Source organism: Danio rerio, chromosome 9, assembly GCF_052040795.2.
Source record: "Danio rerio strain M-AB ecotype USA chromosome 9, GRCz13ab, whole genome shotgun sequence".
NCBI lineage: Eukaryota > Metazoa > Chordata > Actinopteri > Cypriniformes > Danionidae > Danio > Danio rerio.
The window spans coordinates 54,060,001-54,082,710 of record NC_141029.1 but is presented as its reverse complement, the minus strand read 5'-3'; the positions used below and the strand labels follow the sequence as shown (position 1 = coordinate 54,082,710).

The 22,710-nt window shown below is 34.9% G+C and overlaps 1 protein-coding gene and 1 long non-coding RNA gene across 20 annotated transcripts in view; one reads left to right on the top strand and one right to left on the bottom strand.

The window, feature by feature from the left end:
• Nucleotides 1-22,710, bottom strand: part of baz2bb (bromodomain adjacent to zinc finger domain, 2Bb) — a 129,454-nt gene that overhangs the window by 22,861 nt on the left and 83,883 nt on the right. For 11 of the 19 annotated variants that reach the window (XM_087268429.1, XM_087268438.1, XM_087268433.1 and 8 more), the window contains 9 exons: nucleotides 21,653-21,718; nucleotides 19,803-19,868; nucleotides 19,128-19,172; nucleotides 11,004-11,069; nucleotides 10,786-10,926; nucleotides 8,476-8,730; nucleotides 5,402-5,625; nucleotides 2,110-2,184; nucleotides 440-665 (listed from right to left, as the gene is read on the bottom strand). In XM_087268429.1, the coding sequence (XP_087124555.1) occupies nucleotides 440-665; nucleotides 2,110-2,184; nucleotides 5,402-5,625; nucleotides 8,476-8,730; nucleotides 10,786-10,926; nucleotides 11,004-11,069; nucleotides 19,128-19,172; nucleotides 19,803-19,868; nucleotides 21,653-21,718 (1,164 nt within the window). Of the gene's footprint in view, nucleotides 1-439; nucleotides 666-2,109; nucleotides 2,185-5,401; nucleotides 5,626-8,475; nucleotides 8,731-10,785; nucleotides 10,927-11,003; nucleotides 11,070-15,738; nucleotides 15,766-19,127; nucleotides 19,173-19,802; nucleotides 19,869-21,652; nucleotides 21,719-22,710 lie in introns of all 19 variants that reach the window. The other 8 variants (XM_087268425.1, XM_087268424.1, XM_087268435.1 and 5 more) reach the window with 1 other exon arrangement.
• LOC147835440 (uncharacterized) overlaps nucleotides 1-22,710 on the top strand; it is a 456,431-nt gene that overhangs the window by 384,522 nt on the left and 49,199 nt on the right. The gene's annotated exons all lie outside the window — the stretch shown is intronic.

The window sequence follows — 22,710 nt, the reverse complement described above, 5'->3', positions numbered from 1 at the left end:
AAAATAGTGTTTATTGATTATATTTGACTAGAAGCACCTAAAGAAACACAATCTCCTCTCTATATGCACCAGACACTTTCTGATAAACTCCATCTTACAAAGACTCATTAAGAGAAAACAAATGTTTACATGTGAATGCACCACAAACCATATTGCATTGTTTCTCTTGGTAACACTTTACAATAAAGCTGTATTAGTTATTGTCAGCTAATGCATTTACTAACATGAACAAAAATGAACAACACATTTACTACAGTATTTCTTCATGTTAGTTCATGAAAACACAGTTGTTCATTGGTAGTTCACGTTAACTCTTAGTGCATTGACTAATGTTAACAAGCACAAATTTGGATGTCAATAATGCATTAGTAAATGTTGAGCTATGATTATTAAATGCTCTACAAGTGTTGTTCATTGTTAGTTCATAGTTCTGCCTCACCTCCTCCTCACACGCCTCTGCTTTCTTCCCTTTCTTCACCCCAAACTCATCTTCCTCCTCGTCCTCCGGTTCATCACTGTCTTCATCTTCCTCCTCCTCATCATCACTCTCTCCTCCTTTACGCTTGCGTTTCCTGCTGTTGACAGGAGTCCCGCTGGTTTGACCCTCGTCTCCTATTACACTGCTTTCTCTTCTCCCAATCCTTTTAGCATAGATGCTTCTCAGCCTGAACAACAGCAGTTTTAAAGAAGGTATTATTATGTGTAAGATTACATTTTTTTTTAAATATATAAATTGTGTTTTTACATTGCAAAATGCATTCTGACGGATCAGGTTTGACATTTCTCCAAAGTAATGCAGATTGTAAGTTGAAACCTTGGGTCTCGGAAACTAAACTTGTCATTTCATTATTAGTTTTGGTTTCTATTGTAAGTTATAATTATTTTATGTACATACGCATATATCCATATACTTAATTTGTGTATAACTGTGTTCTCCTGATACTATTTTATGGTGTTTGTGTTCAGAGGTGGGTAGTAACGAGTTACATTTACTTGGTTACATTTACTTGAGTAAAATTATTGGGTAACATGCATTTTGAGTACATTCAAAAATGTGTACTCAAGTAAATATTAGAGAAAATTAATCATTACTCTTACTTCACTCGCGGCGTTCCTCCGTTACTGTCAAATGATAATAAATATGATCCCTATGACTTGTTTGCAAATATCGTGAGGCGCCACATTGGAGAGGTTGTGAGGTTGCTATAAAGACGCGGCTTCCGCTTTCGTTTAGAGCGCGCGTGCGCCTATGTTGGAATGATGGCTGAAGTTTAGGAGGATGTGCGAGTTTATACTGCAGTCCCGCCATTTCCCGATCTGCGGTTCCAAGAAGAACAGTGACACTGTCTGTGCAGTGAGTTTATCAAACCAGATGACCCGGCCTCAAGTTCAGTCTATGTTTTTACTCCAATATGTCAACAAGAACAGTTTAGTAATGCGATGCACTGTTTTAAAACATTTAAACATGTGAAACTTACTCTTGATTACATTTGATGATGATTGCTGATCCTAGCGAACTGAACAGACCTTTAATTCCCGGTTGCTTTGCGCACGTCTGGTCTTGTTGACATATACATGTGACTACCAGGACTTGTTAATGCGCTTAGCTGTCAATCAATTCGGTGGGCGGGGGGGAACGCACTCCTACGTCAAGTTGCGGTCGGTCTGAAAACCGCTCCAATTGGTCCACCGTTTTTATGTTGTTAAATTGAAAAAAAAAAAGGAGTGGGTGTGTTTATTTCACCCCAATATGACGGTCTATACACTATATATACACATATGTCTGTCCAAACAGCTTGAAAAGTATATTTTTTATCATTGGCGCCCTTTAAATACATTTACAAAGACGAAAACGAAGGAGGGTTTTGCTATAGTTTTAGTTAGTTTCAGCTAATTGTGTACGCACACAATACAGTTTCAGTTAGTTCTAGTTTTTTTAAAAACTCTCGCTTTTATTTTTATATCAGTTAACAAGAATGATTAAAAATTTTAGTCTTCATCTTTTCGATAATTAAAATAACCTTGTCTTGCACATGTATCCTTATTGCTTATTTTGTATGTTATATATACTATACTATTATATACATATCTCTATGTGAAAAGTCTTACTTTCGCAGACTCCCATCAATAAACTTTTTTTCTCGTCTCAGGTTGGTCATATTGTCGATGTTCTTGTCGATCTCACTGCAAAAAAAAAAAAAGAAGAAGAAGAAGAAGAGCAAAGGAGATTAAATTGTTTCCATTAAACATCATGGGCCCTATCACACACCCAGCGCAATGTGGCGCAAGGCGGAACGCAATTATTGTTTGCTAGTTTCAGCTTGGAGCAGGAGTTGTTTTGACGTTTTGCGCAACGCTGTTTAAATAGCAAATGTATTTGCGCTCATATGTGCACCCACAGGCGTTCTGGTCTAAAAAGGGAGGCGTGTTGAGGCTCATTGCTGGCGCGTTGCTATTTTGAGAAACTATAATAGATTTTTCAATAGATCAGTACAAAGCTGGCCTATTGTACAGCATAGAGAGCGTTAGTTGTGCGCCTTGCTCACACACTGCTTAATACACACAAGACGTAGAGCAATACGCAAATATCTTAACATATGAAAAAGAATGAAAATATTAAGGATATATATATAGGATATAATAAGGATATGTATAGGATATAAATATGAAGGATTTAAATATTACGAATCATTATTTTCTAGCCTACATAAATATAAAAACCATCCTTTTAATGCCTTCTTTATCTCAGGGGGGGCTTTTTCAGTTTTATCATAACAATTTGCTTTTGTATAATGTTATCATTATTAGCAGTATTATTTTTATATGCCTATTTATTTTTGTCTTATTAAAAACAAGCTTAGATTTGCCCACCTGCAGATTTTAGACCATATGGGGCACAGCATGTGTATTTGGATACAACTCAGGTTTTTGACCACACTTCTTTATCATTGCTCATTTATTTGTTTGTTGGAAATTAGAACTGAATTTATAAATAGTTTTGAAACAAATTAATTATTTATTCAATTCAATTCAATTGAGCTTTATTTGTATAGCGCTTTTACAATGTAGATTGTGTCAAAGCATAGTAACTGGAACAGTGTAGTTCAGTTTTTAGTGTTTAAGTTCAGTTCAGTTTAGCTCAGTTCAGTGTGATTTAAAAAATGTATAGGCTAATTGATGTCTGTGCGTACAAGGTTTCACTATACACGAGAGCGAAAGTGAAAGTAGATAATGAGGAGGCCTTATCTCTCATTCTCGCGCTGTAGATGCTCTGTTTAACTGTTTTCTTGCTAGTGAAATGCTTTTTCCACTTTACAAAGTCCGTCATGTAAATAGCAAATGCGCTCTGGCGTGACACAACTGACTCTTAAAGGGAATGGGAGATGAGACTCTGATTGGTTTATTCTCTAAATACACCTATAACTCATTAAGAGAATAAGCTCAACCCTTTTAGACCATGCGCCACGGCGCAAAGCAGATTTTTCCGCCCTTAAAATAGCAAAAAGTGGATTCTGACATGCCCTGAATGCGTTTGCGCCCTGCATTTTGCACTTTGTGCATGGATCGTCAAAATAGAGCCCCAAACATTTCAGACATTCTTATTTGCATAACTGCTTGACCAAATTCTCACATGTATATGTATTGTAAAGAGAAAATTTGGGATAACCCTGTAAAAATCCAACATATGAAACAATAGTAAAGTCTTATGGCTTTAATTTGATTTATTAAACATTTTTTTTTTAAAGTTTGCATATATAGTTTTTTAAGAAGCATATATGATACAACAGAATGTCTGCTTTAGTAAATATGATTCTTTAAAAAAAATAGGTATGCAAACCTTTTCAAATATTATTATAAGGCTCACATATTATGATACATTTAAATATGATTATTTTCAGAATTTAGAGGTCTCAAAAATTGGCTATAGATAGACATTTGCACAATAAAACAAATAAGTGGATTGTCCGTACAGAAAATACTGTAGATGATTATACAATTAACTTTTACAAAAAAAGTTAGCAAATATTCATGCAATAGAATATTAATTTAAAAAGAACATTTAAGAACAACCAAAGTTGACCAAAGTGCTGTACATAGGATTACTAAAGAAGCTTTTTTTTTTTTAAAGAAGCATTTAACAAATAAAAGCAATAAAACTGTGATCAATTGGTATTAAAAGTGAGAGAAAATAGATTTAAAATAGACTCAATCACAGAAATGGAGGAGGAAAGTCTAATGTGAATTGGTAGAGTGTTTCAAAGTTTAGGGCCAGCAACAGCAAACGCTCGATTACCTCGTTTTTTAAGGCGTGTTCTGGGCACGGTGAGTAAATTGAGATCATAAGATCACAATTATAGAGAGGGGATATAGGACAGAGCAAGTGTGAGGAGCAAGATTATTGACGGCTTTGTAAACAAATAATAAAATTTTAAAATCAATTTTGTATTTAATGGGTAATTAGTGAAGTGCAGCTAAAAATGAGTTACTGACTCATACTCGCGGGTGCCAGAGAGTGGTCTAGCAGCCGCATTTTGTACCAGCTGCAGACGAGATTGAGAAGACTGAGAAATACTAAGATTTCTTGCACACTGGGTTATATGTAAGGCCAAAGATCCCACACTGACATTTAACAGAGAGTTTTCTTTGTACCCAAATAAATTTACTTCAATTTTATTTTCGTTTAAATTAAGAAAAAATTGAATGAATACATTAAATACAGTGTTTAAACACAGAGAAACAAAAAAAACCTTTAAAAACAAACAAAAAAAAATCATTTTAAATGATTCAGAAATTTGTGCATCACATATGATAGTTTAAAATTAAACAATAATTAAACAATAACTTTTAGAGGAACAAATGTAAAAATAAAAACACCTTAGAAATTTGTTAAAGTTATTAGCCCTCATGGGAAATTTTCTGGAGAAAGTCCAGTTATTAGCAAGCCCTCCTAAAACATCTCTTTTTTTAATGGCTAAAGAATAAACCACTGTTGTCCAGTGACTTGCCTAATTAACCAAACTTCAATTTAATTTAATTTAATTTTATTTTATTTATATATATTTATGGGCTTTTCACATGTGTGTGTGGTTGTTTTCTGTCTTTATTACACCTATGCACAGTTTTTGGTCAACTTTGACTGTTTTAAAATGTTTAAGTTGTGCTTTATAAATAAATATTGCATTGTATTGTATGTTCAATTATATACAAATAATTCGATTGATTAATCGCCACAGCATGTAATTAATTAGATCAAAATATCTAATTGCTTGACAGCACTATTTTAAATGTTTAAATAAATATTTGTTCCATTAATCAGTACAAGGGAAATGTTTAAAAAGGACACAGATTTTCACAGGAGGGCTAATAACTGTATAAATGCAGTACTCTTCATGCTACACACCTGACCACACTCTTGCTGCAGGACAGCTCATTGACCAGGAAGGCCAGTATGGAGGCTTTCTGTGGCGGCGTGTGGGCCTGGAAAGCTTTGGTCTTCAGGCTCTCGGCCAGCGGCATCAGTTCAGTCTCTCCACAGTGAGCCTCCATATAGATCTGCAGCACCTCGGACACATTATCCCGGTTCAGAATGACGCTACTCACATGATCTCCCAGAGCCGTCTTAACCTGATCAGATCATACAAACGGATTACAATAAATATGAAGTTAAAGTACACATGAAATCAGAACACAGCATATTGATTTTGTGAGCTCACAGTGCTAGTTTTGTGCTGAACAATTTATCTGAGCGTGTAATTAGGAGAAAAAAAAATAGTTTGCCCTTGTAATCTAAAAAATGTAAATCTGAAAATGCACTGTTTGTTTTCAGTTCAATTCTCAGATTAGGTCTGTCTGAGGTATGGGGTGTGGCTAAGATACTTAAACACGCCCCTCCAGCTTTGACATCAAACAGAAATGGTGAGCTGGAGGAGTCTGGTAGGTTATAATAACTCTCCTCAAACCCTTTCCCACATCTTTCTGAATGAAATGTCTACTTCACTACACCCAATCAGTTTGCAGTAGAGAAAACAAGCCACACCCTCTGTTTCCTTATTTAATTTCGTTTCTCTAGGAGGTAGCACAGTGCTCATTTAGTAAAGGCACAGCTAAACAGATGTGTTTTCAGTCTTGATTTGAATGTGCCTAATGTTGGAGCACATCTGATCATTTCTGGAAGCTGATTTCAGAATAGATTTTAAAGTATTATTACTGGTCTATAAATCACTAAATGGCCAAGGAGCTAAATACATTACAGATATGCTCACTGAATACAAACCCAACAGATCACTCAGATCTTTAGGATCAAATAAACTAGAAATTCCAAGAGTTTAGTCAAAGCTGGGTGAATCGGCTTTCAGCTACTAACAGCGCCGCTCACTGCTGGAATCAGCTTCCAGAAATGATCAGATGTGCTCCAACATTAGGCTCATTCAAATCAAGACTGAAAACACATCTGCTTAGCTGTGCCTTTACTAAATGGGCACTGTGCTGCGTCTGACAGATTGAACTATTGTCTTTTTTTTCTTTTTTTTTATAACCAGTTTTAACATTTTTATCTGTTTTTATCTGTTTTTAATCATTTTGTTTGTTTGTTTTTATTTTTCTTATACTTGTCTTTTTTTATTCTTGTTTATGTAAAGCACTTTAAATTGCCACAGTGTATGAAATGTGCTATATAAATAAACTTGCCCTCCCTTGTCTAGGAACTGTTTCACAATATGGAGAAAAAAGCCAAAAAGAACTGTTGCAGCTTCTGATTCATGCAGAGTTTAAATTAAGCTTTACATTGGTGCATGGGGTATTTTTAATTAATTTTTTACATGTATTAAAACATTTTTTTTTTACACCTTTACTTATTTTATTTTTATTCAGATATATACCTTTTTTCTCTTTATTTTCCTTCTTTAATTTAGGTCTAAGAAATTTAACGGTCAATTTAGACAATGGTATTACATATACAGTTGAAGTCAGAATTATTAGCCCTCCTGAATTATTAGCCTGATTATTTTTTCCCCAATTTCTGTTTAACTGAGAAGATTTTTGCAACACATTTCTAAACATAATAGTTTTAATAACTCATCTCTAACAACTGATTTATTTTATCTTTGCCATGCTGACAGTAAATAATATTTGACTAGATATTCTTCAAGACACTTCTATACAGCTTAAAGTGACATTTAAAGGCTTAACTAGGTTAATTAGATTAACTAGGCAGGTTAGGGTAATTAGGCAAGTTGTTGTATCATGATGGTTTGTTCTGTAAACTATCTAGAAAAAATATAGCTTAAAGGGGCTAATAATTTTGATAATTTTTGGTGTTTTAAAAAAATTAAAAACTGCTTTCATTCTAGCCGAAATAAAACAAAATTTTTAGAAAAGACTTTCTCTAGAAGAAAAAATATTATCAGACATGCTGTCAAAATGTCTTTGTTCAACATAATTTGGAAAATATTTAAAAAAGAAGAAAAAAATTCGAAGAGGGCTAATAATTCTGCTTTCAACTATGTAATTACTCATATTATTTTCATTTATTTTTATTTTGAGTTTTCAAAAGAAAATACATATCTAACTTACATAATCTCTCATTCAGAAAGAGACTTATAGATCTTGCATATGCTTTGATTTGATTTTCTTCTTTTTACTAACAACAACTATAAACAGTAAAACATGGGGAGCTACAAATCATTTAAAAGATACATATTTAAACACATTATATTACATTTGAATGTTACAATTAAAAAGAAATCTAGGCAAATAGGTGAGATATACTCCATATACAGTTAAGTCAGAATTATTAGCCCCCCTTGGAATTTTTATGTTCTTTTTATATATTTCCCAATTAATGTTTAACAGATTCAGGAAATTTTCACAGTATGTCTGATCATATTTTTTCTTCTGGAGAAAGTCTTATTTGTTTAATTTCGGCTAGAATAAAAGCTGTTCTTAATTTTTTAAACATCATTTTAAGGACAAAATTATTAGCCCATTTAAACAAATTTTCTTTCCGGCTGTCTTCAGAACAAACCATCATTATATAATAACTTGCCTAATTACCCTAACCTGCCTAGTTAACTTAATTAATCTAGTTAAACCTTTAAATGTCACTTTAAGCTGTATAGAAGTGTCTTGAAAAATATCTAGTCTAATGTTATTTACTGTCATCATGGAAAAGATAAAATAAATCAGTTATTAGAAATGAGGTATTAAAACTATTATGATTAGAAATGTGTTGAAAAAAAATCTTCTCTCCGTTAAACAGAAATTGAAGAAAAAATAATTCAGGGGGGCTAATAATTCTTACTTCAACTGTAAATATATATTGAAAGTGATGATTTGGATTTCTTTGCCTTAATGAATGGAAACAGTGCTTCACTCCCAAATGTTTAATGCATTATTCCAGTTGCACATTAATCTAATCGCCATCTTTGGATAGAAACATAGCTAATGAAACAGCACCCTCACAAACTCTTCTCTCACCCTGTGTCCTGCAGGCAGTCCTGGGTCACAGACAGCAGCAGACAGCAAACGCACCAGCAGGTCCTGGATGAAGCCCGTGCTGTCGCCCACATTCAGCAGGCCAGACTGAAGCACAGCGAGCGATGGCACGTCAGCGCTCTGGTCAAACCCCAGGACCTTCCCAAAACACCGCAGGAACTGCAGAACCATCAGACAGTCTGAGAAACATCCACCCGGCAGCAGCAGACCAGGGATGCGGGACAGAGCCGGCAGAGGCTGAAAACACACACACAAACACACACACACAGAGACAGACTTATACACTCAAGAAGAGCAGGGTAATATGCTAGGGGTAAAGTAGATACAGGAGATTATCACAGAATAAAGTCCAAAACGTTAATCGCAGCCCAACGCAAAGCAGAGCACTATTGTATAACACTGAATGGATGGAGGTACTTTGCATATCTTTTTTCCTGCTTATTAACACAGCAACTTGGCACAAAACACATATATTAGACACAAACAATGTGTAAAACAATATAGAGTTAGATATTGTATGAACAAATAAAAAAAAAAAGATCAAATGACTGAATGAACAAATGAATGAATTCATTCATTCATTATTTAGCAATTTTATTAATTAATTAATGAACAATTGAATAAATGAATGAATGAATGAATGAATGAATTAATTATTGACTGATTTATTTAATTAATTATAGGATGACTGAATGAATAATTGAACGAAAGAACAATTGACTGACTGATTGATTGACTGAATCAATGATTCACTGAATGAATGAATGAATGAATGAATGAATGAATGAATAAAAGAATAAATGAATGAATGAATGAATTACTGACTGACTGATTATTTGAATTAATGAATAGACGACTAACTGAGTGATTGATTGATTGAGAGAAAACATGATTGACTGCTTGAATGAATGAATGAAATACTGACTGACTGAGTGACTGAATGAATGAATGAATGAATGAATGAATGAATGAATGAACGAAAGAAGGACTGATCGACTGACTGAATGAATGAATGAACAAAGGATTGACAGACTGACTGAATTAACAAATAAATTACTGACTGACTGACTGATTAAATGAATGAATGAATTACTGACTGACTGATTATTTAAATGAATGAATGGACGACTAACTGAATGATTGATTGATTGATTGATTGAGAGAATAAATGATCGACTGCTTGAATGAATGAATGAATGAATGAATGAACGAATTAATTAATTAATTACTGACTGAATTTTTGACCTGACTGACTGAATGAATGAACAAAGGATTGACAGACTGCCTGAATGAACAAATGAATTACTGACTGACTGAGTAAATGGATGAATGAATGATTGAATGAAGGACTGACTGACTAACTGACTGAATGAATGAACAAAGGATTGACTGACTGAATGAATGAACAAATGAATTACTGACTGAAACAAATTAATGCATGACTGACTGAATGAGTGGTTGAACAAATGAACGATTGACTGAATGAATAAATGAACAAAAGAATGACTGACTGATGGAATTAATAAATAAATAAATGAATAACTGACTGATTGAATTATTGAATCACTGACTGAATTAATAAATTACTGACTGATTGATTGAATGAATGACTAACTGAATGATTGATTAATTGAGGGAATGAATGATTGACTGGATGAATGACTGAATAAATAAACAAAGAATTGACTGACTGACTGACTGAATGAATGAATGAATGAATGAATGAATGAACAAGTACTGACTGACTGAACAAAGGATTGAGACTGACTGACTAACTGACAGATTGACTGACTGACCGACTGACTGAATTAATGAATGAATGAATGAACGAACAAGTACTGACAGACTGACTGACTGACTGACTGACTGAATGAATGAATGAATGAATGAATGAATGAATGAATGAATGAATGAATGAATAAGTACTGACTGACTGACTGAACAAAGGATTGAGACTGACTGACTGATTGACTGACTGACGGACTGAATGAATGAATGAATGAATGAATGAATGAATGAATGAATGAATGAACAAGTACTGACAGACTGACTGACTGACTGAACAAATGATTGACAGACTGACTGACTAAATGAATAAATTAACTGAATCACTGACTGACTGACTAATTGACAAATTAATGGATGACTGACTGAATGAAAAAAAGAATGACTGACTGAATGAATTAGTGAATGAATAAACGAAAAGAGGAATGACTGACTGACTGACTAACTGACTAAATGAAAGAATGAATCAATGAATGAATGAATGAATGAAAGGCGTCTGTGGTTCACCTTCTGGTCCGCCAGACACAGGTCTTCATTGGGTTTGTTGAGCTCTTTGGCCATTTCCAGCTCCAGACGTCTGAGCTCCAGTTTGCGCTCTTTGTTCAGTCGTTTCTCGTTTCGTTTCTCCTGTTTGAGTCGCTCTTTCTCCTGCAGAAACAGTTCAGAAGTGTCATCAAAAGGATGGAGAGAGGAAAAAAATGATGAAAGGAGATTTACAAACATACCTCTGCTTTCTTCTTGGCCTCCATCGCCTTCATCAACATCACATGCTGACGACGTCTCTCCCGCTCCTACACACACATTAGAGGTAGATAAAGAAACAAAACTACACAGGACAGAATAAAAGGAAAGAGAGCAAATAAAAAAATAATAAAATAACAACACAATTATGGAAGAAAAATAAAAAGTGTGACTAATAAAATTTATGAAATAGCAAATAGCAGAATAAAAATGTTAAATGAAAACACAGAAAAATCAACAAAGGCTCAAAAGAAAGAATAAACAAAAGTTAAACGACAAACAATTTAACAAAATAATGAATGAAGATCACAAGATCACAATATAAATACACGAGAAAACCATTCCCAGAATAAACACCAAAATAAAATTAAAGGGTGGCGCAGTGGCTGGCGCTGTCGCCTCACAGCAAGGTCGCTGGTTTGAGTCCCGGCTGTGCTAGTTGGCATTTCTGTGTGGAGTTTGCATTTTCTCCCTGTGTTGGCGCAGGTTTCCTCTAGGTGCTCCAGTTTCCCCCATAGTCCAAACACATGCGCTACAGGTCAATTGGATAAACTAAATTGGCCATAGTGTATGAGTGTTTCCCAGTACTGTGTTGCAGCTGGAAGGGCATCCACTGTGTAAAACATATGCTGGATAAGTTGGTGGTTCATTCCGCTATATATATATATATATATATATATATATATATATATATATATATATATATATATATATATATATATACATACACACCCACACCCACACCCACATACACCCACACACACACACACACACACACACACACACACACACACACACACACACACACACACACACACACACACACACACACTTGAAATCAGAATTATTAGACCCCCTGTTTATTTTTTCCCCCAATTTCCCCCAAATGTTTAGCGAAGATATTTTTTTTTCAACACATTTCTAATCATAATACACTGAAAAAATGATGTCTGTTGCAAACAATTTATTTATTTTGAATTTAAACAAACAATTTCAATTTAATAAAAAATGTTTGTTTAAATTCAGCCCAAATAAATTGTTTACAGCCACTTAATGTAAAAAAATTGAGTAAATCCAAGGAATCATCTCTGAATATTTTTTTCAGTGTACTTTTAATAATTCATCTGTAATAACTGATTTATTTTATCTTTGCCATGATGACAGTAAATAATATTTGACTAGATATTTTTCAAGACACTTCTATACAGCTTAAAGTGACATTTAAAGGCTTAACTAGGTTAATTAGGTTAACTAGGCAGGTTAGGGTAATTAGGCAAGTTATTGTATAACGATGGTTTGTTCTGAAGACAGTTGGAAAGAAAATTAGCTTAAAGGGGCTAATAATTTTGTCCTTAAAATGAAGTTTAAAAATGAAAAAACTGTTTTTATTCTAGCTGAAATAAAACACATAAGACTTTCTCCAGAAGAAAAAATATTATCAGAAATACTTTGAAAATTTCCTTGCTCTGTTAAACATCATTTGGGAAATATTTTATAACTCTGACTTCAACTATATGTATGTATATATATATATATATATATATATATATATATATATATATATATATATATATATATATATATATATATATATATATATAATATACTGTATATAAGAAATATAATAAATAAAAGACTTGAAGTGAAACTAACAAACCAAACAAAATGAGCAAGGAAGCAATTAATGAAAGAACAAGCACAACAGGAAGAAAGAATTAAATAAATAATAAATCACAGAAGCTAAAAATTTGACAACAAAATAAAACTATAAATGCTAAAAACTAAAATACCACACAACAATATAATATAATCCAACAATAAGTACTAAAACAAACTAACTAATTTACGCAGATAAACATTTAAAAGGGAAAAAGAAAAAGCAAGCAACACAGAAAAAGACAAAGCAAGCAAACAAAAGTGTTAACAAAATAGCAGACAAAGAAAAAAGTCAATGAATAAGGCAAACATGTAAAAACACTTTCATTAATTTTCCTTTGGCTTAGTCTCATATTTATCAGGGGTCACCACAGTGGAATGAACCGCCAACTATTCCAGAATGTTTTATACAGCGGATGGCCTTCCAGCTGCAACCCAGTACTGGGAAACACCCATACACTCTTACATTCACACTCATACGGCCAATTTACTTCATCACTTCCCCTATAGCGCTTGTGTTTGGACTGTGGGGGAAACTGGAGCACCCGGAGGAAACCCGCACCAATGCCAATTGGCCGGGACTCGAACCAGCACCCTTGTTGCTGTGAGGCAATAGTACTAACCACTGAGCCAGCGTGCAGCCTTAAAACATATTTCATATCTAAAAATAAAGAAACAGTTGATCACCAAATAAAAATAAAACCCGAAATGATAACAGATGACTGGCATAGCGAATAATGTAAAGATAGTGCAGAAGCACGAGCGTTTAGTAAAGCATTTAGCTGAAAGCAGATCTGTTAACCAGCGCTGGTCAGTTCCTACACATCTGCATTAAAGCATTTGGAGTTTTCCACGCATTAAAACTGCAGGTGTCTATGGTCAGCTTGAGGATTTTAGTGCGGGACAGTCAGGAGGAGATGGAGGGAGACAACATCAGTAGACTAATACTTTTTCTCAGAATACTGTGTGAACATTATTATTGTAAGTTATTACAATACTAATAATGAGGCAGCCGATAAAAAGCTGCTTTCATTTTTTTTATTGCCTGTTTTAAACAGACGCTTGAGGAGCTTGACAAACACGTTAATGAAAAACAAGCAAACATCTGAATGAATATTTATGATATTGAGACTATTGATGATCACAATCCAGTTTCCAGCAACAGATGAAAATCATGTGACTGATGTGCTGTTAATGATTCATCTCAACTAATCACATAGAAAATAAAAGATGTTGTTTATGGAACAATGTGGGTACTGTATACACTCACCGGCCACTTTATTAGGTACATCTAATCAGCCAATCACATGGCAGCAACTCAATGCATTTAGGCATGTAGACATGGTCAAGACGATCTGCTGCAGTTCAAACCGAGCATCAGAATGGGGAAGAAAATTGATTTAAGTGACTTTGAGCATGGCATGGTTGTTGGAGCCAGACGGGCTGGTCTGAGTATTTCAGAAACTGCTGATCTACTGGGATTTTCACACACAATGATCTCTAGGGTTCACAGAGAATGGTCTGAAAAAGAGAAAATATCCAGTGAGCGGCAGTTCTGTGTGCGCAAATGCCTTGTTGATGTCAGAGTTCAGAGGAGAATGGCCAGACTGGTTCCAGCTGATAGAAAGGCAGCAGTAACTCAAATAAGCACTCGTTACAACCGAGGTCTGCAGAAGAGCATATCTGAACACACAACACGTCCAACCTTGAGGCGGATGGGCTACAGCAGCAGAAGACCACACCGGGTGCCACTCTTGTCAGCTAAGAACAGGAAACTGAGGCTACAATTCACACAGACTCACCAAAAATGGACAATACAAGATTGGAGAAATGTTGCCTGCTCTGATGAGTCTCCATTTCTGCTGCGCCATGTCATAAAGCGTGAATCATCTCAGACTGGTTGCTTGAACATGACAATGAGTACTTAAATGGCCTCCACAGTCACCAGATTTAAATCCAATAGAGCACCTTTGGGATGTGGTGGAACGGGAGATTCACATCATGGATGTGCAGCCGACAAATCTCCAGCAACTGCGTGATGCTATCATGTCAATATGAAGCAAAATCTCTGAGGGATATCTCCAGTACCTTGTTGAATCTGTGCCATGAGGGATTAAGGCAGTTCTGAAGGCAAAAGAGGGTCTAACCTGGTACTAGTAAGGTGTCCCTAATAAAGTGGCCAGTAAGTGTATTTAAATATTTTTAAATTACAGTATTATTCATTATGTGTGTGTTCTTATATACAGATCCTGAATATACACAGTACAAAAACACATATATATTATGGGAATTCAAACTTTTATTTTGTATTTGTGATTAATCACGATTAATCGTTAAACAGCACTGCTGATGACGAGTTTCAACAAATGCACACAGTAATGTCTTGGTTCCAAAACAGTGAGCTGCCTTTTTAGAGCATAATATACTGCTAAACAAATCGTGTAAATATACCAAAACATTTAGCGCAAACCTAATAATATTAGAAACACTTCATAATATTGGCCAAATTACTATTGGCATCATTAAAAATATTAAAATAATATTATTTACTAGTATAGTATGACAGTCTTACATCGGTAAATATAACAAAAAGTCTAATTAATAAATTCATAATTGATGTACAATAAAATAGTAATATATTTTCAACAAAAATGATCCTTAAAAAACTTTTTTTAAATTAAGAAACAAACAATACAGAAGCAAATCTATTATTTATGATATGTCAAATGTCTTAAAAATAACACTAATATATTATTATATTAATACTATTACTCAAAAACTCTCACTTTTATGCATTTTACCAACGATGCACTATAAAATCACTCAATCTGCAAGCAGTATAATGAACATATCTGCATGATCTATCAGGACCGCATCTATGCTCCCTTAAAACGCACACTACATAGGCAGCTCACTAGCTTTCAGATTATCTCATACTCTCTCCATTTGCAGGCAAGATGAAGCAGGCGTCATGCAAGAAGATGAAGCGGTCAAAGAGCAAAGCACCCCAAATCACAAGCATTTCACAACGGGTTAGACGTACAGAAGTAAACATACCCATACCATATCTAGTCTATGTCTCTCCAACTCCTGGCAGAGAGAGAGTTGGCAAAGCAAGAACAAAAATCAATCAATAAATCAATGCATACAACCGTACTGATCAACTCCCCGGAGGACAGATTACACATAATACATTTAGAGAAACAGTTGATCCTAAAAAATATTAAATAACACTGATTTAATTTCCATTCTTAGCTAAAATTGTCCCTTTAATCCCTCAACTTTAGCCCCCACATTTTGAACATGTCAATAGATGACCTCCAGTTTCCATTGATGATCATACGAGAACGCCCCCTGCTTTTTTCATACTTTCGACAATATTTTTAAAGTAGGCATAACATTCGGAAGTAGCATGAGCAGATTGTTGGTTTTTAATTTGAATTTAGCCTCCAAAAAACATCTAAACAAAATAGTACATGTGGATTGCTGTAGCAAAGTAATGCTTTACAACTGTGAGAAGCATCCTGGTTGCAAATGATAAAATAGCTGGTGCTTAGTGATATCTATCAGTCACCAGATATGAAGACTAGACATTTTAAGCTTAAGATAAATAGCAGGGATGGCCAACCCTGCTCCTGGAGAGCCACCTTCCTGCAGATTTCAGTTGCTACCCATATCAAACACACCTGAACCAATTAATTAGGACCTGAACACCACGTGATAATTACAGGCAGGTGTGTTTGATATGGGTTGCAACTGAAATCTGCAGGAAGGTGGCTCTCCAGGAACAGGGTTGGTCACACCTGATATATAGCTTGTCATGACTGCTTTATGATGAAGGTTTAAAAGCGTAATTGTAAATGGTCTGACATGTAAATGGTCTGACAGGTTGTAAAATGTAATTTAATCTTTTACTCTTCCTAATTAACAAAATACAAAAGCATGTATTTAGAAGTCTTTGACCTTTCCAACGATATATACAGGGTGGGCCATTTATATGGATACACCTTAATAAAATGGGAATGGTTGTTGATATTAACGTCCTGTTGGTGGCACATTAGTATATGTGAGAGAGAAAGCTTTTCAAGGTGGTTGGTGACCATGGTGACCATTTTGAAGTCGGCTGTCTTGGATCCAACTTTTGATTTTTTAATAGGAAGAGGGTCATGTGACACATCAAACTTAATGGCAATTTCACGAGAAAAACAACGATGTGCTTGGTTTTAACATAACTTTATTCTTTCATGAGTTATTTACAAGTTTCTGATGTGTTCAATGTGCTGCCCATTGTTTTGGATTGTCAATGCAGCCCTCATCTCCTTCTCTTCACACACTGATAGCAACACCACAGGAGAAATTCCAGCACAGGCTTCCAGTATCCTTAGTCTCAGGTGCTGCACATCTTGTATCTTCACACCATAGACAATTGCCTTCAGATGACTCCAAAGATAAAAGTCTAAGGGGGTCAGATCGGGAGAGCTTGGGGGCCATTAAACCGGCCCACGACGACCAATCCACTTTTCAGGAAACTGTTGTTTTAGGAATGCTCGGACCTGACACCTATAATGTGGTGGTGCACCATCTTGCTGGAAAAACTTAGGGAACGTGCCAGCTACAGTGCATAAAGAGGGAAACACATCATCATGGAGCTATTTCAAATATCCAGTGGCCTTGAGGTTTCGATTAATGAAGAATGGCCCCACTATTTGTTGTCTATGGTGTAAAGACACAAGATGTGCAGCACCTGAAACTACAGATACTGGAAGCCTGTGCTGGTGTTTCTCCTGTGGTGTTGCTATCAGTGTGTGAAGAGTGGGAGAAGAGGGCTGCATTGACAATCCAACACAATGGGCAGCACATTGAACACATCAGAAACTTGTAAATAACTCATAAAAGAATAAAGTAAAACCAAGTTAACTTGGTTAAAACCAAGCACACCATTGTTTTTCTTGTGAAATTCCCAATACGTTTGATGCGTCAAATGACCCTCTTCCTACTGAAAAAACAAAAGTTGGATCTGAGATGGCCGACTTCAAAATGGCCACCACCCATCTTGAAGAGTTGCCCCCTCACATATGCTAATGTGCCACAAACAGGACATTAATATCACCAACCATTCCCATTTTATCAAGGTGTATCCATATAAATGGCCCACCCTGTAGTTTGTCATGATTAGATTAGGATTTAATTGCAAAAAAAGTGATGTAAACTTAAGTCTCCCTATGGCAGGAACGACAATTAAGGCGTTAAAAACATTTACTTGGTAACATGTTATTATAAGATTCCATTAGTAAATGTTATTTATTATACTACACACCAAAATTATTTTTTATTATGCACTCGAAACCTTTATTTGGCTTTATGAGGCTCACTGACCAATCATAGTCAAGCATTCAACAGCCCAAAACGACATTAAAGGGACAGTTCACGCAAAAACTGAAAATTCTGTCATCATTTACTCGCCCTTTACTTGATTCAAACCTTAAAAAATAATATTATTTACTAGTATAGTATGACAGTCTTACATCGGTAAATATAACAAAAAGTCTAATTAATAAATTCATAATTGATGTACAATAAAATAGTAATATATTTTCAACAAAAATGACCCTTAAAAACTTTTTTTAAATTAAGAAACAAACAATACAGAAGCAAATCTATTATTTATGTTGTGTCAAATGTCTTAAAAATAACACTAATATATTATTATATTAATACTATTACTCAAAAACTCTCACTTTTATGCATTTTACCAACGATGCACTATAAAATATGAGTTTCTTTTTTGGTGGTAAACACAAAAGAAGATATTTGGAAGAATGCTGAAAACCTGTAACCATTGACTTCCATTGTATTTGTTTTCCTACTATAAAAGTCAATGGTTACATGTTGGGCAACTCAGTGGCGCAGTAGGTAGTGCTGTCGCCTCACAGCAAAAAGGTTGCTGGGTCGCTGGGTTGATCCTCGGCTCAGTTGGCGTTTCTGTGTGGAGTTTGCATGTTCTCCCTACGTTTGCAAGTGCTTCCTCCGGGTGCTCCGGTTTGCCCCATAGTCCAAAGACATGCGGTATAGGTGAATTGGGTAGGCTAAATTGTCCATAGTGTGTGTGTGTGTTGATGTTTCCCAGAGATGGGTTGTGGCTGGAAGGGCATCCGCTGCGTAAAAATGTGCTAAATAAGTTGGCGGTTCATTCTGCTGTGGCGACCCCAGATTAATAAAGGGACTAAGCCGACAAGAAAATGAATGAATGAATGGTTACAGGTTTTCAGCATTCTTCAAAACATCTTTTTTGTGTGCTTTCAACAGAAAAATAAAACTTGAGGGAGAGTAAATAGTTGGTAAATATGAATTTTTTGGTGAATTATCCCTTACTAATCGTAAACCTTATTGTCAAAAAAATCAGATATTGAGCAATATTGCTGATGAAACGGCTCATATAGATTTTCTTATACCTGGTGCTTAAGAATGATGGTCTGCTGTCTGCGCAGCTCCTTCTCCTTCAGAAAGAGATAGAAAACTAAATTAAAAGCTGCAAATATTCCCTGATTTCCATTACTGAGATGAGAGCGAGAGACAGGGATGCAGATGGAGGGATGTCATAAACTGATAGGATTTCCTCCATTTATTTTCACAGTATATTGAAATGTCTGGGTCTTTGATTGACAGGCGTGTGGTGGAGTGGGATCTGACTGTTAATGTAAAAATGAGAAACGAGCAGTTTCACGTCTCGCTCAATTCACCTGCAGAAATGCATTAAAATATGCACCGGGTCAATGTCAGATCGGTTATAAATGAGGTTTCTGATCTTATAAAATCCTTTACCTTTACATTTATCAGATGTGTTGGTATTATTTAAACCTTAACAACTGTGGCTGTGAATTTAAAGCACTCAACATTATTTTTGCTTTTACCAAATAAATATAAATCTGTCCCTGTTCTGAGTTTACTATTATTGGGCTCATTGTGTTTATTAGGATAAATGATGATCCTGTTAGGAATCAGTCTAGAAAATTATTTGAGATAATCATGAAATTAGGACACGGTAGGAAAATGAAATAAACTGCTCAGAGAAAACATTGGTGTAAATGCATTAATAATTAAAACATACAAAATGAACAAGCAATCACCTTTATTCGCTTTTCAGCTTCTAGTATTTTGGCGCTGACAGCCTCTTCCTTCTTTTTCCTTTTAGCCTGCGAACAAACATATTTGACAGTTATGCGGCTTAATAAAGCAAAATGAAATTTAAATTTAAATTTAAAAATGAATTAATTTAAATAAATAAAATAAAATAAATTAAATTAAAGAAATAAAAAAAAAAATTAAATTAAATTAATTACATTAAATTAAAAATACGTTAAATCAATTTTATAAAAAATACAATTTAAATAAAAAATAAAATAATATAAAACATATATTTTAAATTATAATACAATTAAATAAATAAAATTTTATTACAATTTAAATAAATTAAATTAAACAAAAAAATATAATTAATAAAATTAAATAAACACAATATAATACATGCAACAACATATAAACAAACAAAATATTTTGATTGTTATATCACATAAGTTATATATAAAGCATTTTTATACTTTAAAAGTTTTTTAAACATAAAAAACATAAAGCCCTGCTCACACTGAGAGATTTCAGCCATGATTTTGTCATTTCAGACAAACTTGGGAAATCCTAAAAGATTCCTGAAATCCTAGGCTAAAATCTGTGATCTTTGATAGTTGGTTTAATATGTTCACAGACAGCCGCTGAGTGCCCGTTGCGATCAGATTTTTCCTCTGATGAAGTTCTGGCAGTGTCAGAAGATTTCAGCTGCAATGAGCGTGAATCCAAGAACCAATAGGAGCTCTGAATTTGATCACACAATCTATGCGACAATTCAAATGGCCGCTGGGAAATGTGAAAACAGTTTTCTTCCTGGTTTTATTATTGAGACACGTCATGTGCAAAATTGCCGCTACAGATTGTTTATGTTTGCTGTGAGGAATCATTTCAGAACGCGGGATAGTGAAAGTGTCACAGGTGGAAGACGTCAAACTCTGAAGGCGTTTTCTTTCGTGTTTAGTGTGCCTTTATTGCCGTTCAGTCTGACTTTATGATAGCTGAGATCTTACAGTGTGACATGAGAGCCATGTTCTTCCAGTCTGACATGCAACAATCGTTCGGGATTATATTAAAAAAATAAAATTCCCAAAAGTTTAAAAATGTTACTTTCCACAGAGGCAACATAATTCAAAATTAAGCTACTGCATTTATATAGGCAAAGTAATGGCGCAGTAAATAGTGCTGTCGTCTCACAGCAAGAAGGACGCTGGTTCGAGCCTCGGCTCAGTTGGTGTTTCTGTGTGGAGTTTGCATGTTCTCCCTGCGTTTGCGTGGGTTTCCTCTGGGTGCTCCGGTTTATTAATTGGGTAGGCTAAATTGTCCGTAGTGTATGAGTGTGTGTGTGTGAATGTGTGTGTGTGGATGTTGTGTGAATGTGGGTTGCGGCTGGAAGGGCATCAGCTGCGTAAGAACTTGCTGCATAAGTTGGTGGTTCATTACACTGTGGCGACCCCAGATTAATAAAGGGACTAAGCCGACAAGAAAATGAATGAATGAATGAATGAATGAATGAATGAATGAATTTATATAATAAAAATATATATTTTATAAATAAAACATTTAGACCCATGTTTATTCAAACTATTTCATAACTTTTATAATAAAAAGTGATCAAAGCTGACAACTTTTCCATCAAAATATTAGGTTTGCATACATGTTATTTACTGTATAACACAATTACGCTAAATGTAAATGTTTGGACTGTATATGCTTATCAAGGCAAGTCGCTGGACAACAGTGCTGTGTTCTGTAGCCTATAATAATAATAATAATAATAATACTTTTAGGGGGCTAATAATATTGACCTTAGCAGTTTGTATGCTCTTTAAATATGAATACATTTATATATATATACCTCCAAAACCTGTCGAGCTCGTAGTTCCTTCTCCATTCGGACCTGCTGGATTCTCCTGAACTTTTCCTGTAGTAGGTGGGAATGAGAAATTATGATCTGCATTTTAATTTGCAATGATGAATTTTTAAGTCTCAAGCATGTTATGCATCAACTAAAATTAGCATTAGAGTTCAAGGCTGATCTTAAACGGATAGTTCACCCAAAAATGAAAATTCTGTCATCATATCCTCGTCCTCCACTTATTTATTTATTATATTTTTTAAAGCAGGAAAGGATTAAAAGTTAACGCTGTTTTTCAGCGGGTTCCTGTGCTTAGAAACACACAGACACCCTTAACATTTCTTCCATCGACACATAAAAACTGCACAAACTAAATTAGGAGAAACAGGCTACAGCGGTAGTTCACCATCAGATGATGAGCATGAGATTTTTTTTAAAGATTCATGAAATCCTCGAGTACTTTTTGGGAGATTTTAACAGATTTGTGTGTGTCGAGTATCGGATAACACAATGCTAGCACCTGTCAGCTTTTATTGTGGAGAAAACTGAATAATTTTAAACTTTTGTCAGCTAATTTCAACTTGTGGGTTTGAAAAAATTATTGGTGCGGATCAAGATCAGTGATGTATCGTGAAACTGTCCAGAAATGATGTGTTGGTTTCTTATTATTAATATTTATAGCCGAGCTTTCTTATCCTATGAGAAGACCCTGCTTCATGACTGCTCGTGCTTTCCGATGACAGACAGACCCATATGGACAGACCTTCCAAGTTCTAAGACCACAGCTGTGCACGGCACTGAGTATTTAGCCATTCATGAAAGGGAGACAATTTACCCAGATTATATTGTTGAGTTTTAGAACATTTTCAAAATATTTTCTCAAAATAAGTCTCAAAATAAGATTTGCCACCAAAATCAACTCATTTTCTGAAGTCGTGGACAAATAAAGACTCTAAGGGCCCTATCATACACCCGGCGCAATGTGGCGCAAGGTGAAGCGCAATAGTCTTTTGCTACTTTAAGCTCGGCGCAAGGGTCATTTTGAGGTGTTGCGCCAC